The sequence below is a fragment of the Nerophis lumbriciformis genome, linkage group LG25 (genome assembly GCF_033978685.3).
Source record: "Nerophis lumbriciformis linkage group LG25, RoL_Nlum_v2.1, whole genome shotgun sequence".
NCBI classification, from domain to species: Eukaryota; Metazoa; Chordata; class Actinopteri; order Syngnathiformes; family Syngnathidae; genus Nerophis; species Nerophis lumbriciformis.
The window spans coordinates 31,759,303-31,775,311 of NC_084572.2; the positions used below are offsets into that span (position 1 = coordinate 31,759,303).

At 41.3% G+C, this 16,009-nt stretch overlaps 1 protein-coding gene across 1 annotated transcript in view; it reads left to right on the forward strand.

The window, feature by feature from the left end:
- grin2ab (glutamate receptor, ionotropic, N-methyl D-aspartate 2A, b) overlaps nucleotides 1–16,009 on the forward strand; it is a 344,912-nt gene that overhangs the window by 251,935 nt on the left and 76,968 nt on the right. The window contains exons 9-10 of the mRNA XM_061984206.1: nucleotides 7,969–8,083; nucleotides 11,653–11,855. Of these exons, the coding sequence (XP_061840190.1) occupies nucleotides 7,969–8,083; nucleotides 11,653–11,855 (318 nt within the window). The remainder of the gene's footprint in view (nucleotides 1–7,968; nucleotides 8,084–11,652; nucleotides 11,856–16,009) is intronic.

Consider the following 16,009-nt stretch of genomic DNA (forward strand, 5'->3'; position numbering starts at 1 on the left):
CCGCCCCACCGGCAACCGGGCCCCCACGAGCCCACCCCCCACCCCCGGAGAGCGCAGCGAGGCCAGCCCCCGGCCACCCCACCCAAATCGGCTGCCGCAGGACCACCCAGGCACAGGGCCACGGGAACAACCCACCCCACCCGCAGGGACCCCAACGATGGAGATGGAACAACCAGCAACCGCCCCGCCGAGCCCCCCCCCTGAGGGAGGGGAAAAATTAAAAAATAATATTAATAAAATATATTAAAAAATAAATAAATAAATTAATTAATTTAAAAAAAGAATTAAAAGAAGATCACAGACATGCTGACAAACAAGGTCACTACCCCAGCAACTGGCCGACTCGCAGCACCTCGGAATACCTTGCAGCACCAAGCTACCACAATAGACGCAGGGACTAGGCCCAACAGGCCCCAACCAAGACGGGCACCCGGAAGGGATGGACAGCGGGACCCAGGAGCTCCAGACACGCAGTCCGGATGCAGTAGCCTGAGGCGTCGACCCCCGTCTGACAGGCAGGCCCAGAGCGTACCCCCAGAAATATACATACATACATACATATATACATACACATACACACATACATGTATACATACCCACACATACACATATATACATATACATACACATATGTACACATACACATATATATACATACATACATACACACACATATACATACATATACACAGTTCGTCAGCCCCGACAGCCATCACGCGCGCGCGCTGCCACCAGTCACAACATCAGCCACACCCCTGCACCAGACCCAGCAGCCACGGGCGCCCACACCACAAACAAACGGCAGCAGAAACAGCAGCCGCAATAACCCCAGACAGCCAGCACCAGCCAATCAAATCAAAGCGATCAAAAAAAAACTGCGACCAGCAACCACACGCCACCAGGACCACAGAGGCCAGCCGGCGCCAGCCCGCCAGTCAGCCCGAACGCCAACACGCAAACAAGAGACACCAACACCCCCCCCAACCAAAAGGCCCCCCACCCCAACCCAAACCCGCACAAACACACCACCGCCCAAACAACTGAGACACAGCATCCAGACCAGACACTATATAATATATATGTATATATTGGCTTGGTGCAACAAAGACAAGCTTTTGTCTGTTCACTGCGAACTCAGAGAACGGAAAGTTTTTGGATCATTTACATACAATTTTTCTCACAGAAAAGATTTGGCGGGCCGGTTGTGTCCCGCGGGCCCTGACCTCCTGTGCAACAGACATTTAGACAAATATGAAAATTCACAATTAATTTGCAAGTTGAACGTTGACGGTCCGCAGTCGCTTCATGAGTCTTTTGTCCTAAATGCAATTTCAGATTGACGTCACTGACGTGAGAGTCAGGTTCCTAATGTGCGCCAGTCAACGCTGACTTATGAGCTCTGTGATTAAAACGAGCCCGATAGTCCCGCCGCCTCCCCTATTAGCACGTGCTAGCATACATCAAAGCATATTTCAATATCGTGGGCGCTGACAGCTTGATCCAATATTACTCCTTTAACACCTCCCCTCCCCCCACCTGTCACTGCCGCGTCGTTTGTCTCGCTAACTTATTACGCTCAATTTGCATATTTGTCCAAACAACTTTTTGGCGACAAAAAAGAGCGGCATCTGTTGACAATTACGCTGATGCATCAGCAGCGCCGCGGGTTTTTGTTGGCTTCCCCGGGCGCCGTCCTGTCGTAAATTTGGACGTTCTTTGCGTTTAATGGAGCCGCTGAAGTGTGCGATCACACCGAGTGCTTGTTTTTGTATTTATCCCCCCAAAAAAGACAGTACGTATCACAGAAACTGGGAAAAGACTTTTTGGGGGCGCATTCCCACAAATACTTGAGTAGTAAAATACTGCAAGTAACATACTTTAGAGTAGTCAGTGTAAAGCTTCTTTAACAGTATAGATGGAAAATGAGTCAACACACAAACATTCTTGTCTGAATATCTGGCAAGACATAGTAGCGAGATAATTGTGTTCTGCCTACTGTCAAGCGTGGTGTTGGTCGCATGCACGAGTGCCGCCGAAACTGGGGTGATGTGGTTCATTAGGGAGATGTACTGTAAGAACTCCAACATAAGTGAGTAGCAAGATAATTGAGTTTTTGCCTACTGTCAAACGTGGTGTTTGTAGCATACCCGAGTGCCGCCGGCACTGGGGTGATGTGGTTCATTCGAAGGATACACTGTATGAGCTCCAACATAAGTGAATAGCTGTTTTGCCAACTGTCAAGCGTGGTGTTGGTAGCATACATGAGTGCCGCCGAAACTGGGGTGATGTGGTTCATTAGGGAGATGTACTGCATGAACTCCAACATAAGTGAGTAGCAAGATAATTGCGCTTTGCCTACTGTCAAGCGTGGTGTTGGTAATATGCACGAGTGCCGCCGGCACTGGGGTGATGTGGTTCATTGGGGAGATATACTGTATGAACTCCAACATAAGTGAGTAGCAAGATAATTGGGTTTTGCCTACTGTCAAGCATGTTGTTGGTCGCTGGCACTGGGGTGATGTGGTTCATTCGGGAGATGTACTGTATGAACTCCAACATAAGTGAGCATCAAAATAATTGGGCGTTGCCTACTGTCAAACGTGGTGTTGGTAGCATGCACGAGTGCCGCCGGCACTGGGGTGATGTGGCTCATTCGGGAGATGTACTGTATGAACTCCAACATAAGTGAGTAGCTGTTTTGCCTACTGTCAAGCGTGGTGTTGGTAGCATACACGAGTGCCGCCAGCACTGGGGTGATGTGGTTCATTCGGGAGATGTACTGTATGAACTCCAACATAAGTGAGTAGCAAGATAATTGTGTTTTGCCTACTGTCAAACGTGGTGTTGGTAGCATACATGAGTACCGCCGGCACTGGGGTGATGTGGCTCATTAGGGAGATATACTGTATGAACTCCAACATAAGTGAGTAGCTGTTTTGACAACTGTCAAGCGTGGTGTTGGTAGCATACACGAGTGCCGCCGGCACTGGGGTGATGTGGTTCATTCGGGAGATGTACTGTAAGAACTCCAACATAAGTGAGTAGCAAGATAATTGTGTTTTGCCTACTGTCAAGCGTGGTGTTGGTAATAAGCACGAGTGCCACCGGCACTGGGGTGATGTGGTTCATTAGGGAGATATACTGTATGAACTCCAACATAAGTGAGTAGCTGTTTTGACAACTGTCAAGCGTGGTGTTGGTAGCATACACGAGTGCCGTCGGCACTGGGGTGATGTGGTTCATTAAGGAGATGTACTGTATGAACTCCAACATAAGTGAGTAGCTGTTTTGACAACTGTCAAGCGTGGTGTTTGTAGCATACACGAGTGCCGTCGGCACTGGGGTGATGTGGTTCATTCAGGAGATATACTGTATGAACTCCAACATAAGTGAGTAGCAAGATAATTGTGTTTTGCCTACTGTCAAGCGTGGTGTTGGTGATATGCACAAGTGCCGCCGGCACTCGGGTGATGTGGTTCATTCGGGAGATGTACTGTATGAATTCCAACATAAATGAGTATCAAAATAATTGGCCGTTGCCTACTGTCAAACGTTGTGTTGGTAGCATGCACGAGTGCCGCCGGCACTGGGGTGATGTGGCTCATTCGGGAGATGTACTGTATGAACTCCAACATAAGTGAGTAGCTGTTTTGACAACTGTCAAGCGTGGTATTGGTAGCATACACGAGTGCCGCCGAAACTGGGGTGATGTGGTTCATTAGGGAGATATACTGTATGAGCTCCAACATAAGGGAGTAGCAAGATAATTGGGTTTTTGCCTACTGTCAAGCGTGGTGTTGGTAGCATACACGAGTGCCGCCGGCACTGGGGTGATGTGGTTCATTAGGGAGATATACTGTATCAAAACAATTGGGTTTTTGACAACTGTCAAACGTGGTGTTGGTAGCATACATGAGTGCCGCCGGCACTGGGGTGATGTGGTTCATTAGGGAGATATACTGTATCAAAACAAATGGGTTTTTGCCAACTGTCAAGCGTGGTGTTGGTAGCATACATGAGTGCCGCCGGCACTGGGGTGATGTGGTTAATTCGGGAGATATACTGTATGAACTCCAACATAAGTGAGTAGCTGTTTTGCCAACTGTCAAGCGTGGTGTTGGTAGCATACACGAGTGCCGCCAGCACTGGGGTGATGTGGTTCATTAGGGAGATGTACTGTATGAATTCCAACATAATCGAGTATCAAAATAAATGTGTTTTGCCTACTGTCAAACGTGGTGTTGGTAGCATACACGAGTGCCGCCGGCACGGTGGTGATGTGGTTCATTCGGGAGATATACTGTATGAGCTCCAACATAAGTGAATAGCTGTTATTCCTACTGTCAAGCGTGGTATTTGTAGCATACACGAGTGCTGTCGGCACTGGGGTGATGTGGTTCATTCAGGAGATATACTGTATGAACTCCAACATAAGTGAGTAGCAAGATAATTGTGTTTTGCCTACTGTCAAGCATGGTGTTGGTAATATGCACAAGTGCCGCCGGCACTCAGGTGATGTGGTTCATTCGGGAGATGTACTGTATGAATTCCAACATAAATGAGTATCAAAATAATTGGCCGTTGCCTACTGTCAAACGTTGTGTTGGTAGCATGCACGAGTGCCGCCGGCACTGGGGTGATGTGGCTCATTCGGGAGATGTACTGTATGAACTCCAACATAAGTGAGTAGCTGTTTTGACAACTGTCAAGCGTGGTATTGGTAGCATACACGAGTGCCGCCGAAACTGGGGTGATGTGGTTCATTAGGGAGATATACTGTATGAGCTCCAACATAAGTGAGTAGCAAGATAATTGGGTTTTTGCCTACTGTCAAGCGTGGTGTTGGTAGCATACACGAGTGCCGCCGGCACTGGGGTGATGTGGTTCATTAGGGAGATATACTGTATCAAAACAATTGGGTTTTTGCCAACTGTCAAGCGTGGTGTTGGTAGCATACATGAGTGCCGCCGGCACTGGCGTGATGTGGTTAATTCGGGAGATATACTGTATGAACTCCAACATAAGTGAGTAGCTGTTTTGACAACTGTCAAGCGTGGTGTTGGTAGCATACACGAGTGCCGCCAGCACTGGGGTGATGTGGTTCATTAGGGAGATGTACTGTATGAATTCCAACATAATCGAGTATCAAAATAAATGTGTTTTGCCTACTGTCAAACGTGGTGTTGGTAGCATACACGAGTGCCGCCGGCACGGTGGTGATGTGGTTCATTCGGGAGATATACTGTATGAGCTCCAACATAAGTGAGTAGCTGTTTTTCCTACTGTCAAGCGTGGTGTTGGTAGCATACACGAGTGCCGCCGGCACTGGGGTGATGTGGTTCATTCGGGAGATGTACTGTATGAACTCCAACATAAGTGAGTAGCAAGATAATTGTGTTTTGCCTACTGTCAAGCGTGGTGTTGGTAATAAGCACGAGTGCCGCCGGCACTGGGGTGATGTGGTTCATTAGGGAGATATACTGTATGAACTCCAACATAACTGAGTATCAAAATAATTGGGCTTTTGCCTACTGTCAAATGTGGTGTTGGTAGCATACACGAGTGCCGCCGGCACTGGGGTGATGTGGTTTATCAGTACATGTACTGTAAGAACTCCAACATAAGTGAGTAGCAAGATAATTGTGTTTTGCCTATTGTCAGGCGTGGTGATGGTAGCATGCACGAGTGCCGCCGGCACTGGGGAGATGTGGTTCATTCGGGAGATGTACTGTATGAATTCCAACATAATCGAGTATCAAAATAAATGTGTTTTGCCTACTGTCAAGCGTGGTGTTGGTAGCATACACGAGTGCCGCCAGCACTGGGGTGATGTGGTTTATCCGGGAGATATACTGTATGAATTCCAACATAACTGAGTATCAAAATAATTGGGTTTTTGCCTACTGTCAAACGTGGTGTTTGTAGCATACACGAGTGCCGCTGGCACTGGGGTGAGTTGGTTCATTAGGGAGTTATACTGTATGAATGCCAACACAAGTGAGTAGCGAGATAATATTGTGTCACCACCAGTCAAGCATGTCGGTTGTGGTGTACACAAGTGACGCCGGCACTGGGGAGCTGTGGTTCATTAAGGAGAAACATGATTTCCTTCGCAAGTGAGTAGCAAGGTAATTGCTTCTTACCTCCAGCCAAGCACGTTGATGGTAGTGTGCACGAGTGAGGCTGGAAACGGGTAGCTGTGGTTTATCAAGGAGAAATCTGAATTCCAACAGAAGTTAGTAGCAAAATAGTTGTCTAACCTACTGTCAAGCATGGGAGTGGTAGCATCATGGTCTGGGGTTGCACGAGTGACATACTACTTGTACTTACACCTTCATTTTCTTCAGCAAGGCACTCGTCATCTTGGAGTTTTGTTTAGATAGATCAGATCAGATAGGACTTTATTGTCATTGCACAAGTACAATGGAACTTTGTTTTCAGCACAAACCCGTTCAAGATTAGACAAACAAACAGTGAACAGGAACGCTGATGGGTCGCCATAATGCGGCCCCGTAAAAGATGGGAAAAAGGTAAAACGCTGGGGAAGGATGAGTAAAAAAAATACAATCTAGACTGGGCTCCTAAGGGGGCCCAGTCTGGAGTGGGAAAAAACCTCCATGCAATGCACACATAAACACGTTACATTTAATCACGACAAACTCGCAACAGAGGGGCGGGTAGTTGGGGTCCTGGAGGTCGACTGCTGCTATGAAGCGCTGCCAGCCATCCATCACCCCGAGGGGAAAACAAGCGGTGGTGAGGGCGTGGGGTGGGGGAGGGGGGGTGTGTGTGTGCCCAATTGTCTTGGGTGTGATGATGTAATGTTGTTTTAGACTGAGGCCGATCTACAAAAGTTCGACTCCAGGTGTCGTTGAGGAGGGAGGGAGGTCAAAAGCCTCCATCACTGGGGTGTTTTTCAGAACAGCCTGGTCCTGTTTCCACAGCGTCAAGGCCATTCGAGGGAGTCAAATCGTAGATTATGATGTTTGTTTTCCGTGAGCAGACAAAACAATGACTTGTCTGTTCTATTCTGTTCTATTTAGGCTACATGTTGCCCACTTTCTGCCTCGCGATTGTCACGGTACATGTTGGAATTCATCCTTCCCCTCAGTGAACCGCAGCTCCCAAATGAAGTCAGCACTCGTGTACGCTGCCACCGCCATGCTCGACTGCAGGCGAGACACAATTATCTTGCCACTCATTTGTGTTATCAGATATTGATGCGATAATGTTGACTCATTTTCAATCTGCACACTGACTACTCTAAAGTACGCCGACTTTCCTGTCTTTGGTTTGGTCTTGGACAAGATGGACTGTGGTCAGATCTGGTTAGCTTTATTTGTGTCCCTCTGGGAGGAGTGAAGAGCGTGTTCTAATACTACATGCTTCATTCTCTCGCCTTTGCTGCTTCACGCCGCCGAATTTGTGTGTGCATGTTTGCGTGAAGGAAATGAGTGTGTGTGCATGTGTGCGTGTGTGTGTGTGTGTGTGTGTGTGTGTGTTTGTTTCAGTCAGCCTGCCTTGTTGCACCCTCGACTCTCAGAAATCAATGCTGAGTGTTGATGGGTGAGATATGCGCCCTCTGACTTGTCCCCCTCCCACACACACACAAACACACACAAACACACGCGTACACACACACACTCACAGATACTGCGTGTGAAGGCACCATCGATTCGTAGAGGTTCTCTCACTCCCGCAGTGATTACAGAGCGCTTAACTTGTTATTTCATAGTTATGCACTCTCGTGCACACATGTTCACACGTACACACACACACACACACACACACACACACAGACACACACACACAAGCAAATAACAACCTCTACTTTTTAACACTCCTCCCTCTCTCTCTCTCTATGTGTGTGTGTGTGTGTGTGTGTGTGTGTGTGTGTGTGTGTGTGTGTGTGTGTGTGTGTGTGTGTGTGTGTGTGTGTGTGTGTGTGTGTGTGTGTGTGTTTATCAGACACATGATGCACGTGTGGAATGAGGGCAGAGATCTGTCCTTTACCCCGGATGGTTACCAGGCCAACCCCAAATTAGTGGTCATCGTGCTGAACAGCGAAAGGAAGTGGGAGAAGGTAATGTACCCGCATCATCTCATCATAAACATCATCATCGTCATCATAAAAATCATCGTCATGAACATCATCATCATTGTAAACATCATCATCATAAACACCATCATCATTATAAACATCAACATCATAAACATCATCATCATAAACATCAACATCATCATAAACATCATCATCAACATCAGTATCATCAACATCATTATCATCATCAACATCATTATCATCATCATCATCATCATTAACATCATCAACATCATCATCATCAACATCATCATCATCATCATAAAAATCATCGTCATAAACATCATTATAAACATCATCATCATAAACATCATCATCATAAACATCAACATCATCATTGTCAACATCATCATAAACATCATCATCATCAACATCAGTATCATCATCAACATCATTATCATCATCAACATCATTATCATCATCAACATCATTATCAACATCATCATCATTAACTTCATCAACATCATTATCATCAACATCATCATTAACATCATCAGCAGCATCATAATTATCATCATCATCAACATTATCTTTACTATCTACAACATCATCATTATCGTCATGATCAACATCATCATTATCATCAACATCATCATCAACAGCATTATCATCATCGTCAACGTCATTATTATCATCATCATCATCATCATCAATCAATCGAAGTTTATTTATGTAGCCCTTAATCACAAGTCTCTCAAATGGCTGCACAAGCCACAACCATCGTCATCATCAACATTATCATCATCGTCAACATTATCATCATCATCATCGTCAACATCATCATCATCATCATCTACAACATTATCAACATCATTATCATCATCAACAACATCATCATTATCATTAACATCATCAACATAATCTTCAACATTATCAACATGCATTATCATTTTCAACATAATCAACATTGACATCATCAACATCATTATCATCTTCATCGTCATTATCATCAACATCATCATCATCATCATCATCATCAACATTATCAACATCATCATCATTAGCATCTTCAACATTATCAACATCAACGTCATTATCGTCATTGTCATCAACATCATTGACATCATCGACCTCATCAACAACATTATCATTAGCATCGTCAACGTTAAAATTTTTGTTGTTGTCAACATCATCAACTTCATGAACTTCATCATCATCATCGTCAACATCATCACCATTGTCAACATCATCATCAACATCATTATCTTCAACATATTATTGTCAACATCATTATCGTAAACATCATCATCAACATCAACTCATCACCATTATCATTAACATCATCGTCAACATCATCATCATTAGCATCTTCAACATTATCAACATCAACGTCATTATCGTCATTGTCATCAACATCATTGACATCATCGACCTCATCAACATCATCAACAACATTATCATTAGCATCGTCAATGTTAAAATTTTTGTTGTTGTCAACATCATCAACTTCATGAACTTCATCATCATCATCATCGTCAACATCTTCACCATTGTCAACATCATCATCAACATCATTATCTTCAACATATTATTGTCAACATCATTATCGTAAACATCATCAACATCAGCTCATCACCATTATCATCGTCCTAAACAACTTCATCATCATCATTATCATCATCATGAGCATGATCATCAACATCATGGACATCAATCAATCAATCAATGTTTATTTATATAGCCCTAAATCACAAGTGTCTCAAAGGGCTGCACAAACATCATCATTATCTACATCATCAACATTATCAACATCAACAACATCACTATGAACATCATCATCATCTTCAACGTTATCGACATCATCAATATCATCATCAACCTCATCATCTTGAACATCATCGTCATCAACATCACCATCATTATCATCATCATTATTATCAACATCATCACCATCATCATCATCATTATTATCAACATCATCATCATCAACATGATCATCATCATGAACATCATCATCAGCATCATTATTGTCAACATGACCATCATCATCATGAACATTATCATCATGATCATCCACATGATCATCATCATCATGAGCATGATCATCAACATCATGGACATCATCAACTCTTCAACATTATGAATATCAACAACATCACCATGACCATCATCATCATGAACATCATCATCATCATCTTCAACATTATCGACATCATCAATATCATCACCTTGAACATCATCAACATCATCATCATTATAATCAACATCATCATTATCATCATCAACAACAACATCATGAACATCATTATCATCATTATTATTATCAACATCGTCATTATCATCATCATCATCAACATGATCATCATCATGAACATCATCATCAGCATCATTATTGTCAACATGACCATCATCATCATGAACATCATCATCATGATCATCCACATGATCATCATCATCATGAGCATGATCATCAACATCATGGACATCATCAACTCTTCAACATTATGAATATCAACAACATCACCATGACCATCATCATCATGAACATCATCATCATCATCTTCAACATTATCGACATCATCAATATCATCACCTTGAACATCATCAACATCATCATCATTATAATCAACATCATCATTATCATCATCAACAACAACATCATGAACATCATTATCATCATTATTATTATCAACATCGTCATTATCATCATCATCATCATCAACATGATCATCATCATGAACATCATCATCAGCATCATTATTGTCAACATGACCATCATCATCATGAACATCATCATCATGATCATCCACATGATCATCATCATCATGAGCATGATCATCAACATCATGGACATCATCAACTCTTCAACATTATGAATATCAACAACATCACCATGACCATCATCATCATGAACATCATCATCATCATCTTCAACATTATCGACATCATCAATATCATCACCTTGAACATCATCAACATCATCATCATTATAATCAACATCATTATCATCATCAACAACAACATCATGAACATCATTATCATCATTATTATTATCAACATCGTCATTATCATCATCATCATCAACATGATCATCATCATGAACATCATCATCAGCATCATTATTATTATCAACATCGTCATTATCATCATCATCATCATGATCATCAACATGATCATCATCATGAACATCATCATCATCTTCAACATTATCGACATCATCAATTTCATCACCTTGAACATCATCAACATCATCATCATCATCATCATTATTATCAACATCATCATTATCATCATCATCAACAACATCATCATCATCATGAACATCGTTATCATCATTATTACTATCAACATCGTCATTATCATCATCATCATCAACATCATCATCATCATGAACATCATCAGCATCATTATTATCAACATGACCATCATGTGTGTGACAATCATTGGTACTTTAACTTAACATGATCATCATCATGAACATCATCGTCAACATGATCATCATCATGAACATGATCATCATCATGAATATGATCATCATCATGAACATGATCATCATCATCGTCATGATCAAAGGCGATCACTAATGTTGTAATGTTGTTGGTGGCACTCAGATGGGTCGCTGGGAGAACGGAACGCTGTCGCTGATGTTCCCCGTGTGGCCGCGCTACAACTCGCACGGCGACGAGGACGCAGACGAGAACCACCTGTCCATCGTCACGCTGGAGGAGAAGCCCTTCGTCATCGTGGACAACGTGGACATCCTCACGGGGACCTGCATGAGGAACTCCGTGCCCTGCCGCAAACACGTCAAAGAGTACGTTCAACGCTCTTTCACCTTTCACCTACTTTACTTTCATTCTTTGCCCTGCGTGACTCCATGAAGGTGAAGGGAGTAGAAGCGTGTGATGTGTCTCACTTGCCATAAATAGTTGCTTTCTAAGCAATAAAACACCAGCTTATGCACTAAAAGACAAGACAAAACACAAACTTTGTACTAAAAACACAAAAACATTCGGGCAAAGAAGAATGATTTAAAAATAATCTTTAAACAAATTGAATGGAAAAATATCAAATTAGCATTAAAACGTAATAATAGTAATCAAGAACATCATTGTCATTATCATCATCAACATCATCATCTTCAACATTATCAACATCATTATCATCAGCATGATCAACATCATCATTATCAACATCATCATCATTATCATCATCAACATCATCTTCAACATTATCAACAATCATTATCATTTTCAACATCATCAATATCATCATCAACATCATCATTATCATCACCAACATCATCATCTTCAACATTATCAACATCATCATCATCATGATCAACATTATCATTATCATCATCTTCAACATTATCAACAATCATTATCATTTTCAACATCATCAATATCATCATCAACATCATCATCTTCAACATTATCAACATCATTATCATCATCATGATCAACATCATCATTATCAACATTATTATTATTATCATCATCATCATCAACACCATCATCATCTTCAACATTATCAACAATGTTATCATGATCAACATCATCATTATCAACATTATCATCATCATCAACATTATCATCATCTTCAACATTATCAACATGATCATTATCATCATCATCATCATCTTCAACATTATCAACAATCATCATTTTCAACATCATCAATATCATCATCAACATCATCATTATTATCATCAACATCATCATCTTCAACATTATCAACATCATTATCATCATCATGATCAACATCATCATTATCAACATTATTATTATTATCATCATCATCATCAACACCATCATCATCTTCAACATTATCAACAATGTCATCATGATCAACATCATCATTATCAACATTATCATCATCTTCAACATTATCAACATCATCAATATCATCATCATTGTCATCTTCAACATTAGAAACATTATCATCATCATCATTATCAACATCATCATTATCATCATCTTCAACATTATCATCATCATCATCATTTTCAACATCATCATTATCAACATCATCAACATCATCTTCAACATTATCAACAATCATCATCATTTTCAACATCATCAATATCATCATCATCAACATCATCGTCAACATAATCAACATCAACATTATCAACATCATCATCATTATCATTTTCAACATTAGAAACATCATCATTATCAACATAATTATCATCATCATCATCATTGTCATCATTATCATCATTATCAACATAATTATCATCATCATTGTCATCATTATCATCATTATCAACATCATAACTATCAACATCATCATCCTCAACATTATCATCATCATCGTCAACATCATCATTATCATCATCATCTTCAACATTATCAACAATCATTATCATTTTCAACATCATCAATATCATCATCATCAACATTATCAACATCATCATTATCATTTTCAACATTAGAAACATCATCATCATTATCAACATAATTATCATCATTGTCATCATTATTTCATTCATTTTTCATTTATTTATTTATTTCAGGCAAAGACAAAAAAATTATAATACAAAAAAAAGTACAAAGTTAACAACAAATAATAATATAAATTAATATAGTGCAAAAGGTAATGTATAGTATGTAATATATATGATATGATATAACATATCATTATCAACATCAAAATTATCATCATCATCATCCTCAACATTATCATCATCGTCATCATCATCAATATTGTAGCGTTCCGGAAGAGTTAGTGCTGCAAAGGATTCTGGGTATTTGTTCTGTTGTGTTTATGTTGTGTTACGGTGCGGATGTTCTCCCGAAATTTGTTTGTCATTCTGGTTTGGTGTGAGTTCACAGTGTGGCGCATATTTGTAACAGCGCTAAAGTTGTTTATACGGCCACCCTCAGTGTGACCTGTATGGCTGTTGACACATATCTCTTATGTGTGACTGCCATCATAGCGCAGTCTACACGTATCTCTTATGTGTGACTGCCATCTACTGGTCACACTTATCATTTCACCACGTGCCAAATAAAATAGCTTCGAGGTCGGTAAGCACAACCAAAATTATTACGTACATTAGGCGCACCGGGTTATAAGGCGCACTGTCGAGTTTTGAGAAAATGAAAGGATTTTAAATGCACTTTATAGTCCGAAAAATAGGGTATTTGATATTTTGACTTACTTTCATTGTTGTACCTGTTGTACGTTCTTCATAGTAAAATACAATCAAATATTAATACCACCAGGAGCGGTATAGCTCAGTTGGTAGAGTGGCCGTGCCAACCACTTTGAGGGTTCCAGGTTCGATCCCCGCTTCCGCCATCCTAGTCACTGCCGTTGTGTCCTTGGGCAAGACACTTTACCCACACTGGTTTAAATGGAACTTAGATATTGGGTTTCACAATGTAAAGCGCTTTGAGTCACTAGAGAAAAGCGCTATATAAATATAATTCACAATTCACCAATTAAATATTTGTTATATAAACAAGAAGCTGGATGTCATAATAGGGACTTGGTGTGTCAATGCATCAGTCGAATGTCGAGGGTAACGCGATGATTATGATTGGCAGGTCAGTTTTCCTGCTCACTAATTAGTGCTGTCACGCTTGCTGAGGACAGTCTGTTTTTGTCCTGCGTTATTTTGCCGTCAACGCGCCGCCCGAGCGCCAGTGCTGTCGCGGCGCCGCTGACAATGGTGCATTTATTCATCGCGATTCACACGGCCACTTTTTGACGTGGCGTCGACGGACTCCAGACAAAACTGTCCTCCGTCCTATCAGCGCTGGTTTTTCCTCTTGGGTTCTAAAAACAGCAGCATTTTGCATTCCACACAAACCGGGTCAAGGTTGGTATTTCCTTCCCATCCCCGGCGTGCTAAATAAATCAAGGAGTCACAACAACTGGAGTTCTAGCTGGAGACTTGCCTTGTGGGACACCTCCCAAACTTTCTTCATGTTCCATTTGGACCGACGCCACAAGGCTCCTGTGCTCACCCTCCCGGAATTCTCTTGGCATCGTCGTTTTTTTTTTAAATTCCATCTTCCTGCTACCTGCCGCTGGCCTCCTTTCTGGGTGAGACCGAACTGCAAAGTAAACACATAGGCTGTCAATAAATGTGTCCTTCTGCCCTTCCGCTACTCGTTTCCAGCGTGTGCAGCTACACAGATAGTTAACAGCATGAAGCTCCAGAAGTTTTGTTGAGGATTGATGTTCCTTCTTTTCAATTTTTTGCGATTTATTTTTATTTTTTTCAGGGTCGATAGTGCCATTTTTGGTTTGGCTAAGTAGTCATCTTCTCATACTTGCCAACCTTGAGAGCTCCAATTTCGGGAGGTGGGGGGTGGATTGGGGGGCGTGGTTGGGGCGGGGGCGTGGTTAAGAGGGGAGGAGTATATTTACAGCTAGAATTCACCAAGTCAAGTATTTCATATATATATATATATATATATATATATATATATATATATATATATATATATATATATATATATATATATATGTATGTATGTATGTATGTATGTATGTATGTATGTATGTATGTATGTATGTATGTATGTATGTATGTATGTATGTATGTATATATATATATATATCCCCACGACCCCGAAGGAAATAAGCGGTAGAAAATGGATGGATGGATGGATATATATATATATATATAAAAGAAATACTTGAATTTCAGTGTTCATTTATTTACACATATACACACACATAACACTCATCTACTCATTGTTGAGTTAAGTGTTGAATTGTCCATCCTTGTTCTATTCTCTGTCACTATCTTTCTAACCATGCTGAACACCCTCTCTGATTATGCGTCGCTGTGAGGCACGCACAAAAGTGCTTTCATCAAATGCACTAGATGGCAGTATTGTCCTGTTTAAGAGTATCACAACATTGCTGTTTACGGCAGACGGACTGCTTTACTGTAGACGTTCTTCATATTGTGGGAAAGCGGACTCAGGTCCGCATGGAGCTGGA